We start from the raw sequence: 27,448 nt of genomic DNA, 5'->3' as shown, positions 1-27,448 counted from the left end.
TACACATGGGTGTTCACAGACACAAACTACACCTTTCTTGGCTGCTGCCTCAAAGCACATTGTGCGCTGTCGATCTTGCGTGCTGCACAATATCGTTTAATATTTAGTATCTATTGTTATCTACTGTTAGCTAGTTTATTGTGATGGTGTTGTGTTTATTATGTTGCTCTTTTTTGTTTGTTTTCTCTTCTGTTTTTTCTTATCTCCATACAGGTGATCCAGGTGTTTTGTTTGTTTTTCTTTTTTTTTATTCCCCCCTTTCTCACCGTCTCTTCTCTCCTCTATTTTTCTTTCTCTCCCTCTCTTTCTTTCATTCTTTCTCCCTGTCCTATCCCCCAGTCATGTCTATCCCGTCTGTAACAACCGAAAATAAAATAAAATAAATACATAATTATAATAAAGGTCAATCAAATGGACCAATATGGCAAGGCCATGATGATCCACTTGGTAAAGTAAATCCACTTGGCATCTTTCTTGGCCTTCAGACAACAATTCTGATGGCTAAAGATCCAAACGGGACAGGCAGAAAAAAACAAAACAAAAAAACAATGACTTTGAATTTGACAATAAATGCTACTTACAGCTGGACGGCACGACCATGGGACAGAGATACGCACCATCGTAGGGAAATATTTACATGAGCGAGTGGGAAAGGGGGGCGTTGGCCAAGTGTGCACTACAACCCATGTTTTATCTCCACTTCTTAGAAGATATTATAGGCGCGTGGGCACGTGGAGAAGAGAGTTTTAAACAGTTCGTGCAGATTTTAAATACACATCACCAGTCGAATAAACTGAAATATGAGACCAGCGACTCTGAAGATGGTATCTAAAAAATTAATTTCAAAGTAGTAGAAGTTCAGAAAAAGATGTGGACCAAGGTGTATTTTAAATCTATGGACATGCATGCGCTTATCATCTGCCCCACACGTTTCACGCCATAGTTACAGATTTTACGTTTCCATCGTATATGCTGCAGGGAAATACAGTGGGGCAAAAAAGTATTTAGTCAGCCACCGATTGTGCAAGTTCCTTCACTTAAAATGATGACAGAGGTCAGTAATTTGCACCAGAGGTACACTTCAACTGTGAGAGACAGAATGTGAAAAAAAAATCCATGAATTCACATGGTAGGATTTGTAAAGAATTTATTCGTAAATTAGGGTGGAAAATAAGTATTTGGTCACCTCAAACAAGGAAAATCTCTGGCTCTCACAGACCTGTAACGTCTTCTGTAAGAAGCTTTTCTGTCCCCCACTCGTTACCTGTATGAATGGCACCTGTTTGAACTCATCATCTGTATAAAAGACACCTGTCCACAGCCTCAAACAGTCAGACTCCAAACTCCGCCATGGCCAAGACCAAAGAGCTTTCGAAGGACAGCAGGAAAAGTATTGTAGACCTGCACCAGACTGGGAAGAGTGAATCTACAATAGGCAAGCAGCTTGGTGTGAAAAAATCAACTGTGGGAGCAATCATCAGAAAATGGAAGACATACAAGACCACTGATAATCTCCCTCGATCTAGGGCTCCACGCAAGATCTCATCCCGTGGGGTCAAAATGATCATGAGAACTGTGAGCAAAGATCCCAGAACCACATGGGGGGACCTGGTGAATGACCTGCAGAGAGCTGGGACCAAAGTAACAAAGGTCACCATCAGTAACACACTACAACGGCAGGGAATCAAATCCCGCAGTGCCAGACGTGTTCCGCTGCTGAAGCCAGTGCATGTCCAGGCCCGTCTGAAGTTTGCCAGAGAGCACATGGATGATACAGCAGAGGATTGGGAGAATGTCATGTGGGCAGATGAAACCAAAGTAGAACTTTTTGGTATAAACTCAACTCGTCGTGTTTGGAGGAAGAAGAATACTGAGTTGCATCCCAAGAACACCATACCTACTGTGAAGCATGGGGGTGGAAACATCATGCTATGGGGCTGTTTTCCTGCCAAGGGGACAGGACGACTGATCCGTGTTAAGGACAGAATGAATGGGGCCATGTATCGTGAGATTTTGAGCCAAAACCTCCTTCCATCAGTGAGAACTTTGAAGATGAAACGAGGCTGGGTCTTCCAACATGACAATGATCCAAAACACACCGCCCGGGCAACAAAGGAGTGGCTCCGTAAGAAGCATTTGAAAGTCCTGGAGTGGCCTAGCCAGTCTCCAGACCTCAACCCCATAGAAAATCTGTGGCGGGAGTTGAAAGTCCGTGTTGCTCGGCGACAGCCCCAAAACATCACTGCTCTCGAGAAGATCTGCATGGAGGAATGGGCCAAAATACCAGCTACTGTGTGTGCAAACCTGGTAAAGACCTATAGTAAACGTTTGACCTCTGTTATTGCCAACAAAGGTTATGTTACAAAGTATTGAGTTGTATTTTTGTTATTGACCAAATACTTATTTTCCACCCTGATTTACGAATAAATTCTTTACAAATCCTACCATGTGGATTCATGGATTTTTTTTTCACATTCTGTCTCTCACAGTTGAAGTGTACCTCTGGTGCAAATTACTGACCTCTGTCATCATTTTAGGTGGGGGAACTTGCACAATCGGTGGCTGACTAAATACTTTTTTGCCCCACTGTAGACAGGGGTATGTATACCTGTTGGTATATAATATATTTTGAATAGTTTGTTCTTTTTGGACCACTCTCCTCTGGTTGCTCTAATGAGTAAGGGCCTCACAGCCCACTAGTATTTGGACACGTTAGTCATGTCTGCAGTGAAATTCCAGGATGACCTACGGGGCGACGGAGAAGAGGAGCAGGACAGCTAAGCAGGAGAATCAAGGGAAGCCGAGGATGTTCCAGGACCGTGCACTAAAGTTTCAGTGGAAAGCAAACTGAGTTAAACTGTCTCCATACCTAACCATAGCCCAATTGTAACCCTGACACTAAAACCACATTTTGAGTGTGAAAAATGCCTTCAACCCTGTGCGGACTGGGATTTCGGTCCCCATTAGGATCTGTTGGTCCCCACCAGTGTAGCAAGTTTCAGATTTTTGTCCCCACCAAGATAGGTCGATCTTGGTGGGGACAAAGATCGTGTGCCCCCCCACACACACACACTGTTGCTGGTCATTAATAAGTGGAGGTAATAAACTAACTCTTTCCTTACTCAGGTTCTATCTGAACTTTGTGACAGAGGAGGTGGACAACCCTGCAAGGTAAGTTTAATCCATGTGCTTACTCTTCTGGTCATGTAAAGTTATTTATAAATAATAGAATTTGAAATCTAAGGAATCATATTTCTTCATCTGTTAGACAAAAGTGGCTAATTTCACTGTGATTAGTGTTTCTAATAAACAGCATTGGATCACGTGACTACTTTGAAGTGAAATGACTGCGTCTACTGTACCTGAGCCTTACACAGCATCTTGGTGTGTTACCAGTTACTATGGTTACTCATGTTAGAACAGGAAGGGTCCATCAACAAACTGCTGACTGACTGACCCCACTATGTGACGTTACATGCTCTACCACTTCATGGCTGAGTTACTGTTGTTCCATTTTGTCACTCTGTATTATTGTAGACTCTTTACAACATAAGTACTTTGAGGCAACCTTTGTTGTGATTTCATTCCTACAATATTCAGTATATACTGAACTGAATTGAGCTGATTTGAATTGAATTGAAGTGAATTTATCCTGTTGGCATATCTGGCACATGTGAACATTATTAGATACTGTTTCATCTGCGTTCACTGTTTTTAACAAAAAAATGCAGAGTACTCTGATTGTTTTGTGCTGCCTAACAAAGAATGAGCACAAAAAGCAAAACTTTGGAGCTGTTGTAGCTAGCAGAATTGATCAGCCCGATAGTAGGTGGTACATTCTGTTTACGTCTCTTAGAAAGCTGTACAGATGGAGCATGTATGGAAGTAAAACAGACATAGATATACAAGGGAAAGAAGGATGAGTAAGTCTTGCAAGTGCCTAACAGTGTGCTTCCTCCGGCCGTCAGGACTGTTCCACTCGCCATCTGTATCTCCATGGCAATTGTGACTTCTTGCTATGTGCTCACCAATGTGGCATACTACACTGTAATGTCAGCTGAGGAGCTCCTGGCCTCATCAGCTGTTGCTGTGGTAAGTACTTAGAAAAACAGTGCAAGTACTGAACCTTTAAAAGTAACTGTCACTTATCCGTCTGCCTTAAATATTGTATTAGGAATAAAATAAAAAAGCAAAAACCAACAACAGTAAAACAGCAACACAACTTTATAAATGTACGTTTCCCCCCATGAGTCCTCAATCCAGGCCATACACACTCAAAGTGGGACCCCTCACCCATGTCTCTTATTCACAAAATATCTGTATCAGCTTAGTGTATAATTATAGTGTAACTAAATACATCTGTAGTGAAAATGATTCTACCTTAAAGCACTAGTTAGATTTTTTTAATGATATGTGTTTGGGAAAGAATCAATAGATTGTGTGACAGTGCATTTATTATAGCACAGTCATTCATTTAGAGACCCATATTATTGTTTCTGTCCTGAGCTCTGCATGTACCGCAACATGCCTGTAAACAGATAGGGATGTTATGGGTAAGAATGATTGACATAGAGCAGACAATGCAAACATCCCCTCATCTAAAAAAATATATTCTGTAGAGCTTTGTAAGGCATCCCAATTGGCTAATAATCTGACTGGCTAATCAGTAATAAATAAGCAATGCTATTAACTTTGTTGACAATTTGGTCACAAAGCAAAATATTCAGCAGAAAAAAATAACTTAGAGAAATATGTAAACGAGAGACAAGAGACATCTATGCCTGAACAAAATGTAACAATTCACACATAAAAACGTAGATCAAAAGCTCACGATTCACTAGAATCATCAAAGAACTACATTTTGGGGCATTACTTTGGGTAAACACAAATAACTAACAGTCACAAAAATTCAGAGCAGCTTAAACAAGTGTTGTAAAACGCCAATCAGCATCAAGGTGGTAGAAATAGGGTGTGTTCCCAAGTCAGAATTTCCAAGTTCCCAGTTGAAATGTGAATCTGGAATAACTCAACTTCCCACTCGTAAAGTCAGAGTAGCCACAATCCACGGTGGCAGAACTGAACGTAAACAGCGGCAAAACTGTAACATTTCCACTGGTGGATATTTGTGACTCATTAAATAAGCCATTTCCAGACTGCAAGGTATCTGCAAAGCAGGAAGACGCCATCAGGGTAATTCCCTGCTGGGCAACTATTGTATGAACTAGAAACTTTTGGGGGCTATTTTGTGTCTGAATCCTCACCACTATTGGGAACGCTATGTAGCTCTATTTCTGAGCATTCAGTTGGCCACACAGTGGAAGATCCCATGTCTGCAGCTTTGTGTTTGTTGTCATAAGGACAGTGGATTTGGAAACTAAGTTGTTCTAATAAATTAATCTGTTATGGTAACCCTATCTCTCTAAAAATCAGAAAAACTACTTTGAAGGCTTTTTGCAGTTACTGTTAAACTAATCAGGAAATGTGAAGCCAACCTATATGGGCTATAACAAAAACTTGTCACAGACAGGCAGTGTGCAGGAACAGGGAAAGTTCAATAAAGCAACGAGAAAAGCAAAACTTTGTTATGTTATATGTGATATCAGTAGCTTATATTAAGCTGAAATTATGGCAGTGGCTCCTTATTTGATAGTGAAATATATCTCACAGTGTTTTTCACTGTAAGGGCTGACCTTGGCTCTCTGCAGTAAAACGTTGTGCATGCTACTTGAAAGCATTTAGTTGAGGCCTCACCTCCGTGGTGTTTACTTCTGGCTTGAGCAGTGCGGTTGCCTTCCTGCACTTAGCATGTCATTATCAGCAAAGTGTCTCTGACAGCTTGGCTTCCCAGCAGCTGTTAATGTGATTGTTCCATCCCAGCCCTGTTAATGTTAATCACATCACAGACATTCCCCAATAATAACCACTGTTGCTTATTAGACTGAGGATAGCGATCAGAGATCGCTGGTCTTTTGTAATGCAGTTAGTTTTATTGCCCTGTGCACAGAGAGTGATAAAAGCACCTTAAGACAGGTGTTAAGAGCATTTATGTGTTCTTAGAAGGCTGTGATAGGATAAAAGCATTAAACTATGTTCTTCCTCTCTCATAGACAGCGGGCAGAAGTTTACATCTCAAACTTGATTACAGAGTTTAACTGGTGTCTAGAACTTATCTCGAAGAAGCTTGGCTCGAGGCACGATTAGTCATTTTAGGCTTTTTGAATTAGAGGTGTGTTCACATAATGGAAGAGTGATGAATGGAATAGGCTGAAGTCATATATAAAGATCATTTTTATTTAGCATTTACCTCAATACACTACCACAAAACTTGGACATTTTCAAACGTACACCCAGGGCTCCTAAAACTTTGGACAAAGGTATAAGTGCAGCAAATGTTTAGAAATGAAACTGTACTAATGTGGACCTCGTGTCCTTCAAAAACGTGTACTACATGTATTTAAACAGAACCTTTAAAAATAAATGTTCCTCTTTCATTTAGTTCTTCTGACTAAAGATAATCCCTCTGCTTTTTAAACAAAGCTCTTGCACACCAAACAACTAATAGTGTCTGTTAGTTCTTCAAAGCTCTGGTCATGCTACTGTATGAATCCTGTATGCAGGGTGCAGCTTATCTCTGAAGGGTGGAGTGCTGCTCCTGCTTGGTCAGTGTTTAGTTGATTGGCTGCAAGTGTAACCTTACATCCAATGGTGTTTTCAGTTACAGTCTGCCTGACTATGCTTCGGATGCAACTGACCCATCTTCCATGAAGTGTTTTAAAGAAAGGCCGTCGTTCAGCTCTGATGTTTTCACATCGTTTCGTTGGCCTGTTTCCTTCTACCACAGTGCTGCTTCGTCACCAACATTGTACTGAAAATATTAGAAAACTTTAGTCAACACTTCCTGCAAGTTGATTTATTCGAGCCAGTCTCAAATACACCTGTCACCTGAACACTGCTTTCTATCTGACATTCAATACAAACAAATGACCAACAAACGCTCATCTGTCTCCCTTTATGTCCTCTTTGTGAAATCCACAGACATTTGCAGACAGGCTTCTGGGGAACTTCTCTATCGCCGTCCCAGTATTTGTAGCCTTGTCCTGCTACGGCACCATGAACGGCTGCGTCTTTGCCCTGTCAAGGTAAGGTTCCTGTCACTGCTAAAACACCTAGAGTATGTATGCCTATGTGCTCACGACAGAATCCTGTAGCAGTTAAACAAAAGTTCTAACTTTGCAATAATTTGTGGTATTAAGTATACTTAAGTATACTTATACTGTGTGTGTGTGTGTGTGTGTGTGTGTCATGTGTAGGGTGTCAAATACATCAGTTTTGTCAAAGTTGCTGGTGGTGCACACAAGGTGTCCTTAAGCATCTGTGCTACGGTGCAACAAAAGTGACAATGATTTAATGAATTTAAACTTTTCCTAAACCTAATCAAGGAATTTTCAGAGTGTCACATTAACCAGCAAGTAAAATCTGAACTACTCAGAGAGGGAAAAAAAGGACACCTCTATCTTTTTCTCTCTTTTTTTGTAAACTAGCATTTATTGTAAAATATGCAGGCACAGTTAGTCAAGCAGGTTGTTTTTTCAAATCTTTGAACCTACACACTTGAGGCATTTTTAATGGGAATGAGAAAACTGCCCATGGGAATATGTTTCATGTTGAAAAAGAGCTGGTTTTAATCATACAATGTGACTGTGTTGATTATCAAGTGAATGTCATGGTGTCTCTCCTCATTTTGTCTGTCATAATGTATGTGTTCACCAGAATGTTCTACGTAGCTTCACGTGAAGGCCAGCTCCCTGAGGTTTTGTCTATGATCCATGTCCGCAGACACACTCCACTTGCAGCTGTTCTCATAATGGTCAGTTTACTAACATAAGCATTTCATTTCAGACAATATACTAAAGGTCACAAAAACTAATCTTTGAAACGGACGACAACATGAGCTGATAGATGTCATGAGTCCTGAAAACAATTCTGTCTGAGCTTTCTGCACTTTTTTGGACAAAAATTGTAGGAAGGTTAGAGATTCAATTCAATTCAGTTTCACTGATATAGAACAACATCCTAACAACAGTTGCCTCAAGGTGTTTTATATTATAAGGTAAGACCCTACACAAATACAGAGAAAATCCTGATACTCAAACAACCCCTTATGAACAACAGTGGGAAGGGAAAACTCCCTTTTACCAGGAAGAAACCTCCAACAGAATCATGGTCACGGAGGGGTGGGGCCATCTGCAACAACTGGTTGGGGTGAGAGAAGGAAGACAGGATAAAGACATGCTGTGGAAGAGAGGCAGAGATTAATAACAGGTATGATTCAGTGCAGAGAGGTCTGTTAACACATAGTGAGTGAGAAAGGTGACTGGAAACGAAAATCTCAATGCATCATGGGAATCCCCGGCAGCCTACGTCTATTGCAGCATAACTAGGGGAGGATTCATGGTCACCTGGTCCAGCCCTAACTATATGCTTTAGCAAAAAGGAAAGTTTTAAGCCTAATCTTAAAAGTAGAGACAGTGTCTGTCTCCTGAATCCAAACTGGAAGCTGGTTCCACAGAAGAGGGGCCTGAAAACTGAAGGCTCTGCCTCCCATTCTACTTTTAAATACTCTAGGAACAACAAGTAGGCCTGCAGAGCGAGAGCGAAGTGCTCTAATAGGGTGATATGGTACTACAAGGTCATTAAGATAAGATGGGGCCTGATTATTTAAGACCTTGTATGTGAGGAGCAGGATTTTGAATTCTGGATTTAACAGGGAGCCAATGAAGGGAAGCCAAAACAGGAGAAATCTGCTCTCTTTTTCTAGTCCCTGTCAGGACTCTTGCTGCAGCATTTTGGATTAGCTGAAGGCTTTTCAGCGAGTTTTTAGGACGTTCTGATAATAATGAATTACAGTCGTCCAGCCTGGAAGTAATAAATGCATGAACTAGTTTTTCAGTGTCACTTTGAGACAGGATATTTCTAATTTTAGAGATGTTGTGGAAATGGAAGAAAGCAGTTCTGCTTATTTGTTACCCACCACAAGTAAATTAGCAACCAGCAGTGTCTTTAAGATAAGGATAAAATGATAAGATGGGGCCTGATTTATTTTCTAGAATTTGATTCTCATGTTAAAATATCAATAGTAGTAATTTGGGGTAAATTTGTAGTTTATCATGGAGCAGGAACATAGTGGAAAGTAACTAAACTACCGGTCAAAAGTTTTAGAACACCCCAATTTTTCCAGTTTTTGTCAAGTCTGACTGAACGGATTCAGGGAAAAAGTTTAAGGGATAATACACTAACTAAGAATAGCACAATATATACAGGCATATACAGTGGGGCAAAAAAGTATTTAGTCAGCCACCGATTGTGCAAGTTCCCCCACCTAAAATGATGACAGAGGTCAGTAATTTGCACCAGAGGTACACTTCAACTGTGAGAGACAGAATGTGAAAAAAAAATCCTGAATCCACATGGGTAGGATTTGTAAAGAATTTATTCGTAAATCCGGGTGGAAAAAAGTATTTGGTCAATAACAAAAATACAACTCATACTTTGTAACATAACCTTTGTTGGCAATAACAGAGGTCAAACGTTTACTATAGGTCTTTACCAGGTTTGCACACACAGTAGCTGGTATTTTGGCCCATTCCTCCATGCAGATCTTCTCGAGAGCAGTGATGTTTTGGGGCTGTCGCCGAGCAACACGGACTTTCAACTCCCGCCACAGATTTTCTATGGGGTTGAGGTCTGGAGACTGGCTAGGCCACTCCAGGACTTTCAAATGCTTCTTACGGAGCCACTCCTTTGTTGCCCGGGCGGTGTGTTTTGGATCATTGTCATGTTGGAAGACCCAGCCTCGTTTCATCTTCAAAGTTCTCACTGATGGAAGGAGGTTTTGGCTCAAAATCTCACGATACATGGCCCCATTCATTCTGTCCTTAACACGGATCAGTCGTCCTGTCCCCTTGGCAGGAAAACAGCCCCATAGCATGATGTTTCCACCCCCATGCTTCACAGTAGGTATGGTGTTCTTGGGATGCAACTCAGTATTCTTCTTCCTCCAAACACGACGAGTTGAGTTTATACCAAAAAGTTCTACTTTGGTTTCATCTGCCCACATGACATTCTCCCAATCCTCTGCTGTATCATCCATGTGCTCTCTGGCAAACTTCAGACGGGCCTGGACATGCACTGGCTTCAGCAGCGGAACACGTCTGGCACTGCGGGATTTGATTCCCTGCCGTTGTAGTGTGTTACTGATGGTGACCTTTGTTACTTTGGTCCCAGCTCTCTGCAGGTCATTCACCAGGTCCCCCCATGTGGTTCTGGGATCTTTGCTCACAGTTCTCATGATCATTTTGACCCCACGGGATGAGATCTTGCGTGGAGCCCTAGATCGAGGGAGATTATCAGTGGTCTTGTATGTCTTCCATTTTCTGATGATTGCTCCCACAGTTGATTTTTTCACACCAAGCTGCTTGCCTATTGTAGATTCACTCTTCCCAGTCTGGTGCAGGTCTACAATACTTTTCCTGCTGTCCTTCGAAAGCTCTTTGGTCTTGGCCATGGCGGAGTTTGGAGTCTGACTGTTTGAGGCTGTGGACAGGTGTCTTTTATACAGATGATGAGTTCAAACAGGTGCCATTCATACAGGTAACGAGTGGGGGACAGAAAAGCTTCTTACAGAAGACGTTACAGGTCTGTGAGAGCCAGAGATTTTCCTTGTTTGAGGTGACAACATCTTATTTTCACCTAATTTACGATAAATTCTTTACAATCCTACCAGTGAATTCATGATTTTTTTCACATTCTGTCTCTCACATTGGTGCACCTCTGAAAAGACCTCTTCATCATTTAAGTGAGGAAACAATCGGGTGTAAATACTTGTTTTGCCTCACGTGTTAGCACTAAAGTCACTAAAAATGGCTGAAAAAGACATGTGCAAAAAGGGTGTAGCTGTTGCATAAACAGTGTGTTAAGTGGAGGGGGGGTGTACAGGGGAGCCACAGGCAGGAAAGATTTCCTGTGTCGTTCAGTGGTGCTTTTCGGTGATCTGAGTCTCTCACTGAACGAGCTCCTGTGACTAACAAGCATGTCATGGAGTGGGTGGGAGGTGTTATCCAACATTGTCTTTATCTTGGAAAACATCCGCCTCTCTGACACCACCTTGAGGGAGTCCAGCTCCATCCCCACAACATCACTGGCCTTACAGATCAGTTTAACGAGTCTATTGGCATCTGCGACCCTCAACCTGCTCCCCCAGCATGCAACAGCATAGAGGATCGCACTGGCCACAACAGACTCGTAGAAAATCCTGAGCATTTTCTGGCAGATGTTGAAGGACCTCAGTCGCCTCAAAAAATAGAGACGACTCTGGCCCTTCCTGTAAAGTGCTGTGGTGTTTTTAGCCCAGTCCAGTTTATTGTCGATGTGTACTCCAAGGTATTTATAGTCCTCCACAATGTCAACACTGACCCCCTGGATTGAAACAGGAGTCAAGTGTTTCCTGGTCTTCCTGAAGTCCATGATCAATTCCTTGGTCTTTGCCATGTTGAGCTGCAGATGGTTCTGCTCACACCACGTGACAAAGGAGTCGCCCACAGCCCGGTACTCTGTCTCATCATCCCTGCTGATGTATCCAACCACCGCAGAGTCATCAGGAAACCTCTGAAGCTGGCAGGTCTCTGTGCAGTGGCTGAAGTCTGTGGTGTAGAGGGTGAAGAGGAAGGGGGAGAGGACAGTCCCCTGTGGTGCCCCTGTGTTGCCCCTGTGTTGCTGATTACCTTGTCAGACACACACTGTGGGAGACGTACATATTGTGGTCTTCCTGTCAGGTAATCAACAATCCAGGACACGTGGCATCTTTGGAATAGGGACGAGGCATGATGTCTTCCACATCACTGGTACCCTGTGCAGACTCAGACTCAGCATAAACAGTTTATGAAAGACTCCACACAGCTGGGGGGCACAGGTCTTGAGGACGAGGGGACTCACTCCGTCTGGTCCAGCAGACTTGCCTGAGTGAAGTCTCCTCATTTGCATCTCAACCTGGTATTGAGTGAAGGTGATGGGTGGGGGAGGGGTGTCAGGAATCTCACAGGAGGCAACAGCGCCATGTGAAGAGAGAGGCTGGCACAGTGGTGTGGCTCTGGGTTCCAGGCAGACTACAGGTGAGGTTGTGGGGGTGGGAGCAGACACTGTGGTGTCGAATCTATTGAAAAACAGATTCAACTCGTTATCTCTGTTCTCAACTCCCTCAGCTCCCCTACTGTTGGTTGGCCTGAATCCAGTGATGGTCTTCATGCCCCTCCACACCTCTCTCATGCTGTTCTGCTGGAGTTTCCACTCCAGCTTCCTCCTGTAATTGTCCTTAACCTCTCTGATCTTGTCCTTTAGTAACACCTGGACCTTCCTCACCTCCTCTTTATTGCCCCCTCTGAAAGCCATCTTCTTGTTTTTGAGGAGGGCTTTGATGTCCTTAGTCACCCACGGCTTGTTATTTGGGTAACAATGAACAGTCTGAGCTGGAACAATGGAGTCGGTGCAGAAAGTTATGTAGTCTGTGATACACTCAGTAAGCCCATTGATGTCCTCGGCGTGAGGCTCACAGAGTGTTTCCCAGTCGGTCACCTCGAAACAGCCCTGTAGTTCCGCTAAGGCCGCCGACAGGTCTCGCACGCCACAGCTGCTCTATCACGTGACGCATACTGCTTCGACGTGCTAAGGTTATGAGCTGGGTTACACTATGTCGCAAGTTTTGTGAGGTGCTTTTGTAATATTTAATGGATCGGATTACATTTTTTATTTCTCTACGATATCCGATCCAGTAATTTAGGTCAGTATCAGACCGATACTGATACGTAATATCAGATCGGTCCATCTCTAGTCCATACCAGAATGCTGCGATAGCCATTTTGTTTCAAGGCTCCTATCACTGACCCTGGATCCAGTAAAACAGCCTGTGAAGAAGGAACCAAAGATTTCAAGTTTTGATTCATCAGTCCATAAAACCTACTGTAAATCCACACTGTAAATACACAGTCTTGACTGATGGAAATACAACCGTCTTGTATGTGTGTGTGTATTTGGATGTGTATGTGAATGTACAGTACCCTATGACCATGCTCCAGCTGTTAGTTGGAGACATCTACAGTCTGTTGAACTTCATGAGCTTCCTGCGATGGCTGTTCATCGGTGTGGTGGTGCTGGGTTTGATTTACCTCCGATACACAAAGCCGGACCTCCCCCGCCCTTTTAAAGTCAGTATTTCCACACCACTATGCAGCTATATCTGAACTTTGCAGTATTAACAGTTATATATGCAATTAACCTTTTATGCATCCAGATACAGTGCCGTGTAAAAGTATTTGCCCCGTTTCTGATTTCTTAGTGTTTTCTACATTTGTCACACTTATGTTTCAGATCATCAAACAAATTGCATTTTATATTTTAAAAGTAATTGTCCCCTAAACCTAATCACTGGTTGTGACACCCTTCACAGCAAGAACTACCACCAAGTGTTTGTGGTAGTCATGCTAAAGCTTCGCAGTTTTCTCAGTCCTGACTTTGACAAGGCTGCTCCAAAGCCTTCATTTATTAATTTATTTTTGAGCCATTCGGGGGTGGACTTGCTGGTGTGTTTTGGATCATTGACCCACTGCATCATTCAAGTGTGACTGCTGAACATTCTCCTTCAGGATTTTCTGGTAGACAGCAGAATTCACCGTTTGATCAATCATGGCAAGTTGTTCAGCTCTTAAAGCTGCCCCAGACCACCCCACTACCACTATCATGTTTGACTGTTAGTATGATGCTCTTTGTATGCAATGGTGTTACACCAGATGTAACCAGGACTCAAACCTTCCAAAAAGGTTCAGCTTTCGTCTTGTCAGGCAACAGAATCTTTTCCCCAAAATCTTGGGAAAAGACTCTCGTCAAGTTTGAGATGAGCTTTTGTGTTTTGTTTGGTCAGCAGCTTGGAACTCTCCCATGGATAGCATTTTGCTTGGTCTCTTTCTTATTTTTGATTCATGAATTGAGGCGTACAGTCCTTTAGATGTTGGGGTGATGCTGGATGAGTCTTCAATGCACTCTTGAAAATTTTGGTAGACCAGCTACTCCTGGAAGGTTCACCACTGATCCAGGTTTTCTTCATTTGTCCATAATGGCTCTCTCTGGGGTTCACTGTTTTCTCAAAGCCTAAGAAATAACTTTAGCCTCTTTTCCACTAGTACCTACTTAACTTGACTCTACTGCGTTTCATTCATTTTCCATCACAACTGAGTACCACCTAATGTGCATGGATTCACTATAGCAACTGTGTTTTCATTTGTATGAAACATAAACCACCACAACAATAGAGGATGTCAAGGCGATTGCATATCTGCTGCTCGATCTGTGGCTTTTTGTCAGACTCGGGGACCACTTCCTAGTTTCAAAAGTTTTTGTGAAGGAGTTGCTCTCATGACTCATTGAGTGATGCCATAGATTGGCCAACAGCTGTCATGAAGTCTGCTGAAGTCACAGTTTCGGATTGACTCAGCTTTCTTGGAACAAGCAGGTACTAAGAAAGTACCCAATGGAAACCCCTGAATGTTGAATCAAGCTGAGCCGAGCTGAGTTGGTACTAGTGGAAAACCATTTCCCAGACTGATAAGTGTCACTGAGTTTGTTCCTTAGCTCTGATGTGTTGGCCTTCACATCTAGTACTGAATTTCCCGGAGGAACCCACCCGAGGGATTAATAAAGTTTCATCTAATCTAATCTAATCTATTAGCCTACTTTACTTTGTCAGACAGGTTCTAATTACGTGATTTCTTGATTCAGCGGGTGTGACAATAATCAGGACTGGGTCTAGCAATGAAAATTCACTCAAATTTAATTGTGGTTAATTACAGTTAATTCATGATTTACCAAAGAGTGCAATGACTTTTTCACAAAGGGTCAAATAGGTTTTGCCCTGAATAAATAAAATCATTGTTTAAGAGCTGCATTTTGTATTTACTCAGAATATCTTAGTCTAATAACAAAGTTTGTGTCATGATTTAAAACATGAAATTGTGACATAAATATTAAGGAACCGTGAAGGGGACAAATACTTTTTTCACAGCACTGTAGCTCTTACATTTTCCTCTGAAATTTTAAACACAAAACATTCAATCAGTTCTGCAAAATCCTGACTTTTCACCATCTTTGTGTGTACAGTATATAATTTCACTGTTGATTTGTCCGCAGGTTCCACTGTTTTTTCCAGTGGTGTTCTGCATCACATGTTTCTTCATGGTCTTCCTGTCTCTGTACTCGGACCCTGTTAACACAGGAATTGGATTTGCCATTTCCCTCACTGGCATCCCTGCATACTACATCTTTATTTACTTCAACCACAGACCGAAGTGGCTTCAGAGGACTTTAGGTAACACATCATTAAGTTACTGATGGGTCACTTGATTAAGCTGCAAACATGAAATTAATAAAACACTATTTGTCAATTATTTATTTAATAATGGAAGTGATCTGTAGTGTAGTAGTTAATTCACCTGAGATGGAAAAGATCCCCAGTTTGGTGGGGAGGAAGCACAAATTCCTAGGAGTGTTATCATCCACTGTAAGAATCTGTCAGATAAAACATGTGCATTCATCCACAGTGCCACCCCCCTGTAAAAAATATCGACCACCCAAAAGAAGTTTTTCTTTTTCCTCATTTAATTCTGAAGTAATTCATCAAGGTCTCAAATACATATTTCATGGTTCAGATTGAAGTGAATGTAATTTTTGCATTTCATTTTTAAAATCAAGGTTCTTGAGTCTGGCGAGATACTGGAGAGGCACAAAATCAAACTCGAGTGTGAAAGTTTGGACAGTCTTTCATTACTTTTTGGGGTGCCGTGTCATCTAGTGATGGGATTTCCGGCTCTTTTTAGAGAACCGGCTCTTTTTAGAGAACCGGCCCTTTCGGTTCGGCTCACTAAAAAGAGCCGGCTCTTTCGGCTCCGAACCGGCTCTTCAGGTTGTTTTGTGCTTTAATTAATTTATTATTAACAACAATATAAAATTATGCACAAAAGGAATTACTAATGTAAAAAAAAAAGTGGATTTATTTACATATTTTTATATATAAATATATATGGTGGCCCCTAGAGACAAAACACGTACAAACATCAAAAAACATTTCTAGCGTTAACTGAACTTCAAAACAGAGCTACCAAGATCACTTAAATGACACAATTGAAAGCATGTGTGTATTGTTTGTGTATTTATACACAAGCACTCACATATATTCAAATAATTAAAAAAAAAAAGTTCACTTACCTGCTACTACCACACACCAAATCCGGTCGTTTGTGCTTCCTGGCTTGTGTAGCCACGAGGTAACAAAAGCTCAACACTGCACCCGAGCATCCTGGAGCACTTCTGTTGTGTTTTGTGCGTGCTTCTGAGTTTTTACGTGTTTGTACGTGCTTTGGAGTTTTCACGTGTTTTGGACTTTTTACGTGTTTTGAATTTTGTATGTGCTTTGTCTCTAGGGGCCACCGTAAATATACTTTTATTTATTCACTCCACATAAAATGTAATAAATAAATCATATAATACAAAAACCAACTATTCACATTTCAACTTTTAACTATTTAAATTTTCAGCTTTTTCCTTTTAGACAAATTTAAAGTGAAACAACACAAAACACTACAAACCACAACACAATTAAATATAAATTAAAATATGAAAACAAAAAGAAGATGCACATTCTCTGTCATATGGGCCTGCATGAATAAACTTTCTGAATCCTTTATCATCTGCAACTGAAAATAGTTGTGGATGCTCTGTTCCTGTGCTACTGACTAATTACCGCCCCTCCCCCCTCTGCCCAGCGTAAAGCACAAGGCTCGCGTGCGGAGTGAAGCAAAAAAAGTGCGAGAGAGAGGGTGAGAGAAAGAAAAAAAAACCCCCACTGCTCGCGATAAGGAGCCGGCTCGCGTCGTTCACGTCAAAGATCCGGCTCTAAGAGCCATTTCGTTCGCGACCGACACATCACTAATGTCCTCTGCTGGGGTTGGTCTTTGTTGGTTGGTTGAGTTTTATCAAGTCCATTGATCTACTGAAAAAGTTGGTTATTGAAAAGGACGACCGGTTATTTACAAGAAGTGTTATTGAACTGGATCCAGTGTTACTCTCCTGGTGTGATGCTTCTGTCTTGAGCTGAAACTTTTTCTTCAACGGGAAGAGACCTCCAGCACTACAGACTCAGGAAATAAAAACTGTAAGGAAGCGCAAAACTCAAGGTCAAGAAAGACACAGTAAAGGATAGAGTACAAATAAATATGCACAATGTGTGTTAACAAGTTCCTTATCTGTAAGAAAGACAAACATACATATCAGAATCAGAATACTTTATTAATCCCTAAGGAAATGATGTGGGTTACAGTGTCTCCAGTACAGTAACAGAAAGAGACTAGACTATTTAACAATACAATATGTTACAGATTTAAGAAAAAGCACAATATATACAAATCACTCAATAATTATATAATAATAAATATCAAGGATTGACAGAGGCGATTATAAATAAATATCAATAATATTGACAGCAACATTACTGAGTTGAAAAGAGCATGTGAAAAAGGATGTTACTATTGCAGTGTTTACAAGTGTGTTAGATGGAGGAGTTGTACAGGGGGATGGCTACAGGCAGGAATGATTTGTGTCATTCAGCTGTGCTTTTTGGTAATCTCAGTCTCTCACTGAGCGTGCTCCTGTGGCTAGCCAGCACATCCTGGAGTGGGTGGGAGGTATTGTCCAACATTGTCTTTAACTTGGACAACATCTGCCTCTCAGACACCACCTTAACAGAGTCCAGCTCCATCCCCACAAAATTACTGGCCTTGCAGATCAGTTTATTGAGTCTGTTGGCATCTGTGACCCTCAACCTGCTGCCCCAGCATGCAACAGCATAGAGGACAGCACTGGTAACAGCAGACTCATAAAAAATCATGATCATTGACAGATGTTGAAGGACCTCATCCGCCTCAGAAAATAGAGATGACTCTGGCCTTTCCTGTAGAGTGCAGTGTTGTTTTTAATCCAGTCCAGTTTATTGTCTTTGCCTGCTCCAAGGTATTTATAGTCCTCCACAATGTCCATGTTGACCCCCTGGTTGAAACAGGGGTCAAGGTTTTCCTGGTCCCCATAAAATCCACAATCAATTCCTTGGTCTTTGCCACGTTGAGCTGCAGATGATTCTGCTTAAACAACGTGACAAAGGAGTCGCCCACAGCCCGGTACTCTGTCTCATCACCCCTGCTGCAAAGTCATCAGAAAACGTCTGAAGATGGAGGTCTCTGTGCAGTGGCTGAAGTCTGTGGTGTAGAGGGTGAAGAGAAAGGGGGAGAGGACAGTCCCTTGTGGTGCCCCTGTGTTGCTGATTACCTTGTCAGACACACAATGTGGAAGATGCACATATTGTGGTCTTACTGTTTGATAATAAACAATCCAGGACAACAGAGAAGCACCTGCATCACTGTTTGCTTATCACCCAGGAGGCTCAGTCTGATGGTGTTGAAAGCACTGGAAAAGTCAACAAACAAGACCCTCACAGTGCTCGCTGGTCCAGATGGGTGTAGACACGATCGAGCAGGCAGATGATGGCATCCTCAGTTCCGAGGCGGGGCTGGTAAGCAAACTGAAGGGGATCCAGATGTGGTCTGACTATGGGTTGAAGCTAGTCCAGGATGAGTCATTCTAGGGTCTTCATGACCATACAAAACATATAAAACCTAGAACACTATAATTGGAAAGTGCACAGGTACATTAATCAACAAGCTTCTTGTGGTGTGTGTGTGTGAGTGTGAGACAGAAAAAGAGAAAGAGTGTCAAGTGTGAGTATGTACGTGTGTGTCTTTGTCATGAAATGTAGTTAAAAATGGGGGGGGAAGCCACAATAACACCCCCCAGGAACCAGAGGCGAGATGGATCTGGGAGAACCTTCCCATCCACAGCCCCCAGGATTATTAAAGACCCAAGACTATGCCTGTGCACCCATCCCAGCAAGAGCAGGAAGGCCCTAAATGTGGTGCCCATGGCCAAGGGGTGAGAGTCGAGGAGAGAACCAGAGGAGACAGGTAGCTGACCCCTCTAGAGACAGGCTACCCCGGTGCAAGCCAAGATCAGGGTTCTACGGCTCCAGGTGCCCAAGAACTGACTGGGGAGTGGGTCAACAACCACACGAGAACCAACAAGTACTACATCCCAGTAGGGGGGTAGCTGTCCCAGGTGGGGAGTGGTGGGGAGGGTGAACCCTCCATCATTTATCTGGACTCTCATACCATGAGAAGCAAAGTTCTCTAGAAGAAAGTTGGAATACTTGGCCTGAATGCCAAGCATCATGTCTGAAGGAAACCAGGAACTGTTCATGACCTGGGCAGTACTATCCCTGAAGTTAAACATGGTGGTGGCAGCATCATGTTGTGGGAAAGTTTTTCAGCAACAGGAACTGGGAGACTTGTAAGGGTTGAGGGAAAGATTAATACAATGTGCAAACACATCCTTGATGATAACCTGCTAAAGAAAGCTCTTGCCAATGAACTGGCAGCCCAGCCAATTCCAGTTTCCAACAATGGCAGCAGCTACTTAGTTTTAGTATTACTCTTATTACTCTTTCTGGGTCACAAAATAAAGTTTTAACATATTTTTAGGCGAGAATGTGGGTGTGTAAACTTCAAATATCTGCTCGGTCTATCAAGATATCGCATATTTGCAAAAGTGCTCCGATGTTTTCGGAGACGTCTGTTACCCACCAGCTTGATAGCTAGCCGGGGCGATAACAGCGTAGTCCCTGCACACCGTTTTCAAACCACCCGCGGTCTTTCACAACTCAGGTTAAACATTATATATAAGTCACTTAGATAACTTAAAAATGTTATTGTTTGGCTTTTTTCAGTGTTTTAATTTTTCGTGAGAAAATTGGTTTGGCTGAGATTAAAGATTTCGTTTTCACACAGCTGAAGAAACGTCAAACAGAAAACTGATTAAACAGAAGTGTGAGATGATCGAGAATTTACTCCAGTGTCCTGTTATATTTTAGATAGAAAGGAGCAGACGGCCGAGTTTATTAAACTCCACCGAGACAGCTGGTGACGCAAAACTGAAGGCTAGACCGTCCAATTTCACAGCCTCGCAATTCCGGCCTACCCGGCCTTCGGAGGACTCGGCCCACGTAGACCGCAAAGGCCAGGTCCTCAGGAGTATGCAGCCTACGAATTTGGAAACCCTGACGCGTCTGTTAAGCTAATCCCGTCAGACAGACCGCTCGTCAGATGCTGCAAAGCGGTTCAGAGACAGGAGTTCTCTCTGCTCTTCAGGACTCTTTTGAGTACAAAAATTCACCTTCCAACAGGACAATGACCCTAAGAACACGCCTAAGAAAACAAAGCAGTGGCTTTGGGACCACCCTGTGAGTGTCTTTGAGTGGCCCGGCCAGACCTGAACTGAACATCTCAGGAGAGATCTGTCAATGGATGAAGCTAAACATCTAAACTCTGTAATAGGAGGACTTTTTGACATTTTTCTGTCTTTTTTCTTATGTTGCAAATCATATTTAACATCATTAATCAAGTTTTGGCCTACTGCAGCATATTTTCAAATGGGTTATATACTAGACATAAAAAAATAGCCTACGAAAAAATTCTTTCATATTTTTCTGTGTTCCATCCTCAGTTTTTGGACATAGTGGTATCTGCTGTGATACTTACACCTCACAAGTCTCACAAGTGTTAGCTTTATCTTGGGTGGTGGTGGTTTACAGAAGCCCCTGGGAGTTAAAAGGTATTTCAAGGGGCTGAACCCAACTCCTGAAAAAACAACTCAACTTCAGCTCACCCCCCCCCCCCCCCCAAACAGCTCTCCATCCAGTTGCCAGATGGAGAACTGTAATTTATCACTCCAGAGAACACATCTTCATTGCTTTAGAGAGCTAATTGTATCTGCTTTGTATAATGTGCTGATTTCCAATTGTTGCACTGTTATCAATGATTTTTGTGAAACAATCACCTTTCATTTGTGTTTTAACTGCAATCTTGTTAGGCTGTTATCTTGATGGAGCTTTACACGATTTTGTTTGTGTCATCAGATTCCTTCAACCGAACCTTGCAGATCATCCTGGAGGTTGTCCCAGCTGACCAATGACAGCACACAAGCATTACAGCACCAGCACAATCGGATAAATGCAGATGTTTTTAAACTGAAATTCAAAGTTATTTTATTTTTACTTATTTGTCACTGATCTTTGGGAACATTGTGATTATTTATGTAAAAGGAGAAGAAATGTTGCCTTTTGCTTTGTACAACCTATACATTATACATAAATGATACTATTGTGTGTTTAATATGTTTCAAAGCATTTAACGATTTGCCTTGAATGCTCATATTATCAACATTTCAGTAAATAGGAACATTTGCAGACATAGAACACATTGAACATGTAAGGCCCACCCACCTGCCCAACCAGACGTGTTGTTTACAAGGACAGCCAATCAGAAGGTGAAGAAAGAGAGTAAGGAGATGTCTTGTTTCAGCAAAGAATAATGCATTGTGGCCCAATTTATAATAAATAAGAATTGTTTTAAACTGGGAATCATGCATAGCTACTTTAGTCTGAGAGTAACATATTTGCTTCTGTGGCTGCTTAGAGTTTAAAGGGGATTTACAGTATTATGCTTATTTCTTGCTCTCTAAGCTTATTTAGGTACCATGGGACAATAGTCTGTAATGAGTGATTTTATTATCGATGTGTTATAGTTATTTAAGATAAGAGTTTTTGATCAGTAGGTTTTTTTCATTGTTTGACCTTTTACATATAACGCAGTTGTTTGGTCATCAGTATTGTTACCTCTAAGAAAAATATTAATGTAACACAGCAGACTGAATGATTTTTTTTTAAATATATGCTTTCAGCTCATGAAGCAGAAAAATCATCCCCCCAACTTTTTGCTGTGGATACTGACAGCATGTCCACTGCTAATAACTCTGACCCTGTTGCACCATAATAAAATGAATGCACAGTTCTCATTCTTCTCACCACCTGACATGGACCCCTCAGCTTGTTACACCAATGGCAGACTCTCAACTCCAGCTGAAGCTCAGAAACGAACTTATTACAGCTGAATTTAAATCATTCAGCTACAAATTCAAACCACGGACTAATGGGGAGGATAAAATTGATTATCTCCCTACAGTGCAGGGCTTTGTAGGAAACCTGGGGTCTCTGCATTTATTGGCTGTTTTTGACACAAACCACCAAACCAAAATGTTATTGGGAACCTTGCAGGCCATTCATGGAATTATGGATGGACCATTTGATCCATCCATAACAAACACAACTAGAGGATCGTGGATGTCCAGTGACAAAATAAAGTTCTGGGCATATTCAATATTAGGTGGGTTTTAACGTTGTAGCTGATTGGGTTCAGCCTTAACATCTGGACCTTTGCCATTTGACTCCATCATTTCATTACTTCTCTGACTTTATGTATATCTCTGCTCCCCCGGCACTCCATTCACATTTCACATTTCCCATTCAGACTGCATCAGCACCGAGCACTTCCCTCTGCCTGCATCAGGAATGAAGGGGCTTGGCTCTGTGTGTCCTGGTGTTATAATCTTATTTCAAGAGGTGACTGTGTGTGTGCATGTGTGTGTGTGTGTGTGTGTGTGCATGTGTGTGTGTGCGTGCGTGTGTGTGTGTGCGTGTGTGTGTGTAGACTGCAGATGTGGCTGCTCTGAGTCCCCTGGGTGGGATTTGCAGGTAATCTGTCTGTGTAACTGCTACCCTGTGGCACCCTGCATCCCCTTTCAGCTCTGTGTCCTGTAAATGGAGGGCTTTTACTACTGATGAGAGGAGGGCAGCATAGAGACAAAATGCCCGGGAGCTTTAACTTTAGCTGTGAAACATTAAAAAAATCTGGCTTAAACTAAGCTAACACCAGCCTTTGTGTTGGCTAGGAGCAGCTAGATGTGGATACAGTGCAGGCATTTGGACAATCACAGAAGTGCTAATGCTCCAGGAGCTACCTGTGCTCCAGCTGGAGTGTTAGTTTAACAATTAAATGGGTTTAAGATTCAGATGTAATGAACACCATGAACTCCCAGTCTCATAATACCTGTGACATATTATGAGAGAGGGTTGCCTCTGCACCACCACATGCTGCTGTTATACAGAGACACAAAAAAGGAAAATATGATTTTACGCTCATGAGAACAAATGTTATGGTAATGAATTTTTCTTACAGTATTATAGTGTGCTCAATATTATACATGCTACATATTGGGTGATAGTGTTTTGCTAAATCCTTCCAGGACTTAAATAGATTTTAAGTTACCTAATAAATAAAGTTCTTTTCAACACAGTATGGCTTTGCTCAGATGTACTTACATCTGTGTATTGTATTTGATTACTGTGGTTTCAATGGAAGCCTAACTTTGGCCTTCAGTTTTTTGCAGGGCGTGATCCAGTCAAACATAAGTAAAGATAGTTCCCCAGCATAGTTCTCTGTGAAGAACTATGCTGGTTTTACATGTCATGGTGTGTTTAGCATTAAAACCCTACTCCCTGGTAGGGTCAGCCATGGCAAACTGGTCCTGGGTGAGGGACCAGACAAAGAGTGATTCAAAATTTAGCGGGCCTTAGTCCATGGGGCCCAGCCAGGCACAGCTCGAAAAAGTGACATGGACCCAACCTCCTGAAGGTCCACCGCCTGCTGGAGGTGGCCGTAGGGATTGGGTGCAATGTTGTCAGGCGGCGGACAGGAGGGGAGGCCCTGGTCGACCGATCCCCGACTACCAAACCTAGTGATTTGGACATGGAACGTCACCTTCCTGGTAGGGAAGGAGCCTGAGTTAGCGCGTGAGGTTGAGAGAGACTAGATATAGTTGGACTCACCTCATCTCACGGCTTGGGCTCTACTGGATAGGGGCTGGACTATCCAGCTGTTTAAAAAATTGTAGAATTTACGGTGAGTTACTGGCAGCTGTGGTAGCCAGAATTTCACCGTGAAAAATAAATTGTAAATGTAGAACACAAAATGGTATCCTATTTTGGTAACCATAAATTTCACAGTAAATAATAATTATTTTTACAGTAAATGACTATGAATTTAAACCTAAATTGTAAAATTGTTTATGGGTAATTCATGTGAAAACCACAGACATTAGATTAACCGGATTACCGTCTTACTTCGTTAAATATATAAGAACGTAAGTGAAACTATATAAAATAATACGGTATCATACTAAAAAGTTGAATATTACGGTAAATTACTGGCAGCTGTGATTGCCAGAATTATACAGTGGAAAATATAGTGAGAATGCAGAATACATAACGGTATACTTTGTTGAGAAATGTAAAATTCACAGTGAACTTTGGTTTTTGCACAATAATTACATTGAAATAAAAAAAAAAAACTAATATAATGTAAACCTGTTAAAATACATTTTAATAAGCTTGATTACCGTCTCCTATTGACAAAGCACAGAAGAGCTGTATAATACAAAACATGTCTTTTTATTCAAAAGTTCATATTTACAGTAAATTATTGGCAGCTGTTGCAGCCAGAATGTCGTCTAAAAAAAATAAGCTCCAACAAATGAGGTAATAAACATAATAGGGCTAATTGGCATAAAACTTACATTATGACTTTTTGTTATAATTTGCTAGAAACATTAATGAAAAACCAGTAGAGAAATGATTAAATTAAACAGTTAATATTAAATAATCAAATTAATGATTAAAAAGGCACTGATCTAATTAATATAGAATAGAATAGAATTAGAATAGAATTCAACTTTATTGTCATTGCACATGCACAGGTACAGGGCAACGAAATGCAGTTTGCATCCATCCAGAAGTGCTTTAGTGATATAGATATATTACAATATATATTAACAATAATATATATATGTAAGTATATTACAGAAATGGGTCTATTATGGTATGTTATAATGTACACGGTATGAAGTATGTTGTGAATATTCTATAACTATAGGTATGTACAGGCTGTAGTGAGTACAAGCTATGTACAGGATATGAACGGGATATAAATATGAAAAACTATACAGAATATGAAATAAATAACTTTACAGAAATCTGAGATATACAGCTATACAGAAATGGGAACTATGCAAGTTGTAAACAGTTGTAGGGTTAAAAATTATCGAATGTACAGAATGATTATTTACAGAACTATACAGTAGTGCAGTTAAGATAAGTGAGATATGTGGATAATTTCTACAGAGGCTATATAAAGTGCTAGTGGTTGTGAGTGGTGGTTAGGTCCATGTTATTATTGTGTGTTTGAGGGTACAGTTGTCCATTGTGGGTGTGTGTGTATGTTCAGTCCATGTGTTAACGTGGGTCAGATGTCAGGAGGCAGAGTTCAGGAGTCTGACAGCTGTGGGGAAGAAGCTGTTCCGGTACCTGGTGGTCTTAGTCCGGAGGCTCCTGTAGCGCCTCCCAGAGGGCAGGAGGGTGAAGAGTCCATGTGATGGGTGACTGGGGTCTCTGATGATTTTCCCAGCCCTTTTCAGACACCGCTTCCTGTAGATGTCTTTTATGGCAGGAAGTGGTGCTCCGGCGATGCGCTGGGCAGTTTTCACGACCCTCTGCAACGCCTTCTGGTCCGAGGCAGAGCAGTTCCCGTACCAGACTGTTATACAGTTGGTCAGGATGCTCTCTATGGTGCAATGATAGAAGTTCACCAGGATGTCTGAGGACAGGTGGTTCTTCCTCAGAGTCCTCAAGAAGAAGAGGCGCTGGTGAGCCTTCTTGACCAGCTTGGAGCAGTTGGTCGTCCAGGTGAGATCCTCAGAGACGTGGACTCCCAGGAACTTGAAGCTGCTCACACGCTCCACAGCCGTCCCCTTAATGTGGATGGGTGGATGTGGGTCAGCATTCCTCCTGTAGTCCACGATGAGCTCCTTGGTCTTCTCGGTGTTAAGCAGCAGGTTGTTTGTGTCGCACCACTCAGCCAGACGATCCACCTCCTCCCTGTAGGCGGCCTCATTGTTGTCACTAATGAGGCCAATCACCGTGGTGTCATCTGCAAACTTAATGATGGTGTTGGAACTATCAGCAGGTCTGCAGTCGTGGGTGAAGAGGGAGTAGAGGAAAGGGCTCATCACACAGCCTTGTGGTACACCGGTGTTCATTGTGATGGTAGATGAGCAGTGGTTATCCAGCTGAACATGTTGGGGGCGGTTGGTCAGGAAGTCCAGTAACCATTTGCAGATGAGGGAATTGATGCCCAGGTCTGTCAGTTTCCTGATGAGTTGTGAGGGGTGGATTGTATTGAACGCTGAACTGAAGTCTATAAACACCATTCTGGCGTAGGTGTTGTTGTTGTCCAGGTGTGAGAGGACAGAGTGCAGTGCGATGGAGACTGCATCCTCTGTGCTCCTGTTCTGGCGGTATGCGAATTGGTGGGGGTCCAGGGTGGGGGGGAGACAGGATTTGAAGTGTGCTAGGACCAGCTGCTCTAAGCACTTAGTGATGATGGGGGTGAGTGCTACTGGGCGGTAATCATTGAGGCAAGATGGGTTGGAGTTTTTGGGTATCGGGACGATGGAGGTGGATTTGAAGCAGGCCGGTACCACAGTGTGGGCCAAGGACAGATTGAATATGTCTGTGAGCACTCCTGCAAGCTCCCCAGAACACGCTCTGAGAACACGCCCGGGGATGCCATCAGGACCTGCAGCCTTGTGGACATTGATCCTGCTCAGCACCGCTCCTACATTGGTGGGGGAGAGAGTCAGAGGTTGGTGGTCTGGCGTCACGTCTGCTTTGGTTGTGGTTGTGGGGTTCCCTCGCTCAAAACGAGCATAAAAGTTGTTGAGCTCGTTGAGGAAGGAGACATCAGAGGATGCGGGGGAGGGTTTGGTGGTCCTGTAGTCTGTGATGGTCTGGAGTCCTTGCCACATGCGTTGGGGGTTGGAGTTGGAGAAGTGTTCTTCTACCTTCTTTTTGTAATGGTGTTTGGCTTTTTTGATGCCCTTCTTTAGATTATCCCTGGCTGTACTATAGGCGTGTGCATCTCCTGACCTAAAGGCGGTGTTGTGGGCCTTCAGGAGGAGACGAACATCCCGATTCATCCAAGGCTTCTGGTTGGGGTACATGGTGATCCGTTTCTGGGTGGTGACACTGTCTGTGGTTTTGGAGATGTAATCCAGTACAGATGTAGCGTACTGGTCCAGGTCTGTGTGGGTGAACATATTCCAGTCTGTGTTTTTAAATCTGTCCTGGAGCACTGCGTCTGTCCCCTCTGGCCACACTTTAATTGTCCTCACAGCAGGTTTCACACTTTGGATGAGTGGTGAATACCTAGGTGTGAGGAACAGGGAGAGATGGTCCGATTGTCCAATGTGGGGGAGGGGTGTGGCTTTGTAGGCTCCAGCCAGGTTGGAATACACATGG

General features: G+C 42.4%; 1 protein-coding gene across 3 annotated transcripts in view; it reads left to right on the top strand.

Annotated features, from left to right (window-relative positions):
- The window catches only part of slc7a11 (solute carrier family 7 member 11), a 50,086-nt gene extending 28,037 nt beyond the window's left edge, over window positions 1-22,049 (top strand). The window contains exons 6-12 of one of the 3 annotated variants that reach the window (XM_040033696.1): window positions 3,127-3,171; window positions 3,969-4,092; window positions 7,036-7,139; window positions 7,771-7,867; window positions 13,107-13,256; window positions 15,232-15,409; window positions 21,116-22,049. In XM_040033696.1, the coding sequence (XP_039889630.1) occupies window positions 3,127-3,171; window positions 3,969-4,092; window positions 7,036-7,139; window positions 7,771-7,867; window positions 13,107-13,256; window positions 15,232-15,409; window positions 21,116-21,171 (754 nt within the window). In that variant the 3' untranslated portion in view covers window positions 21,172-22,049. The remainder of the gene's footprint in view (window positions 1-3,126; window positions 3,172-3,968; window positions 4,093-7,035; window positions 7,140-7,770; window positions 7,868-13,106; window positions 13,257-15,231; window positions 15,410-21,115) is intronic. The other 2 variants (XM_040033698.1, XM_040033699.1) reach the window with 2 other exon arrangements.
- The last annotated feature ends 5,399 nt before the right edge of the window (window positions 22,050-27,448 follow it).

The sequence above is a fragment of the Simochromis diagramma genome, unplaced genomic scaffold, assembly GCF_900408965.1.
Source record: "Simochromis diagramma unplaced genomic scaffold, fSimDia1.1 OVJJ01000564.1, whole genome shotgun sequence".
NCBI lineage: Eukaryota > Metazoa > Chordata > Actinopteri > Cichliformes > Cichlidae > Simochromis > Simochromis diagramma.
This window is presented reverse-complemented; position numbering and strand designations above follow the sequence as displayed.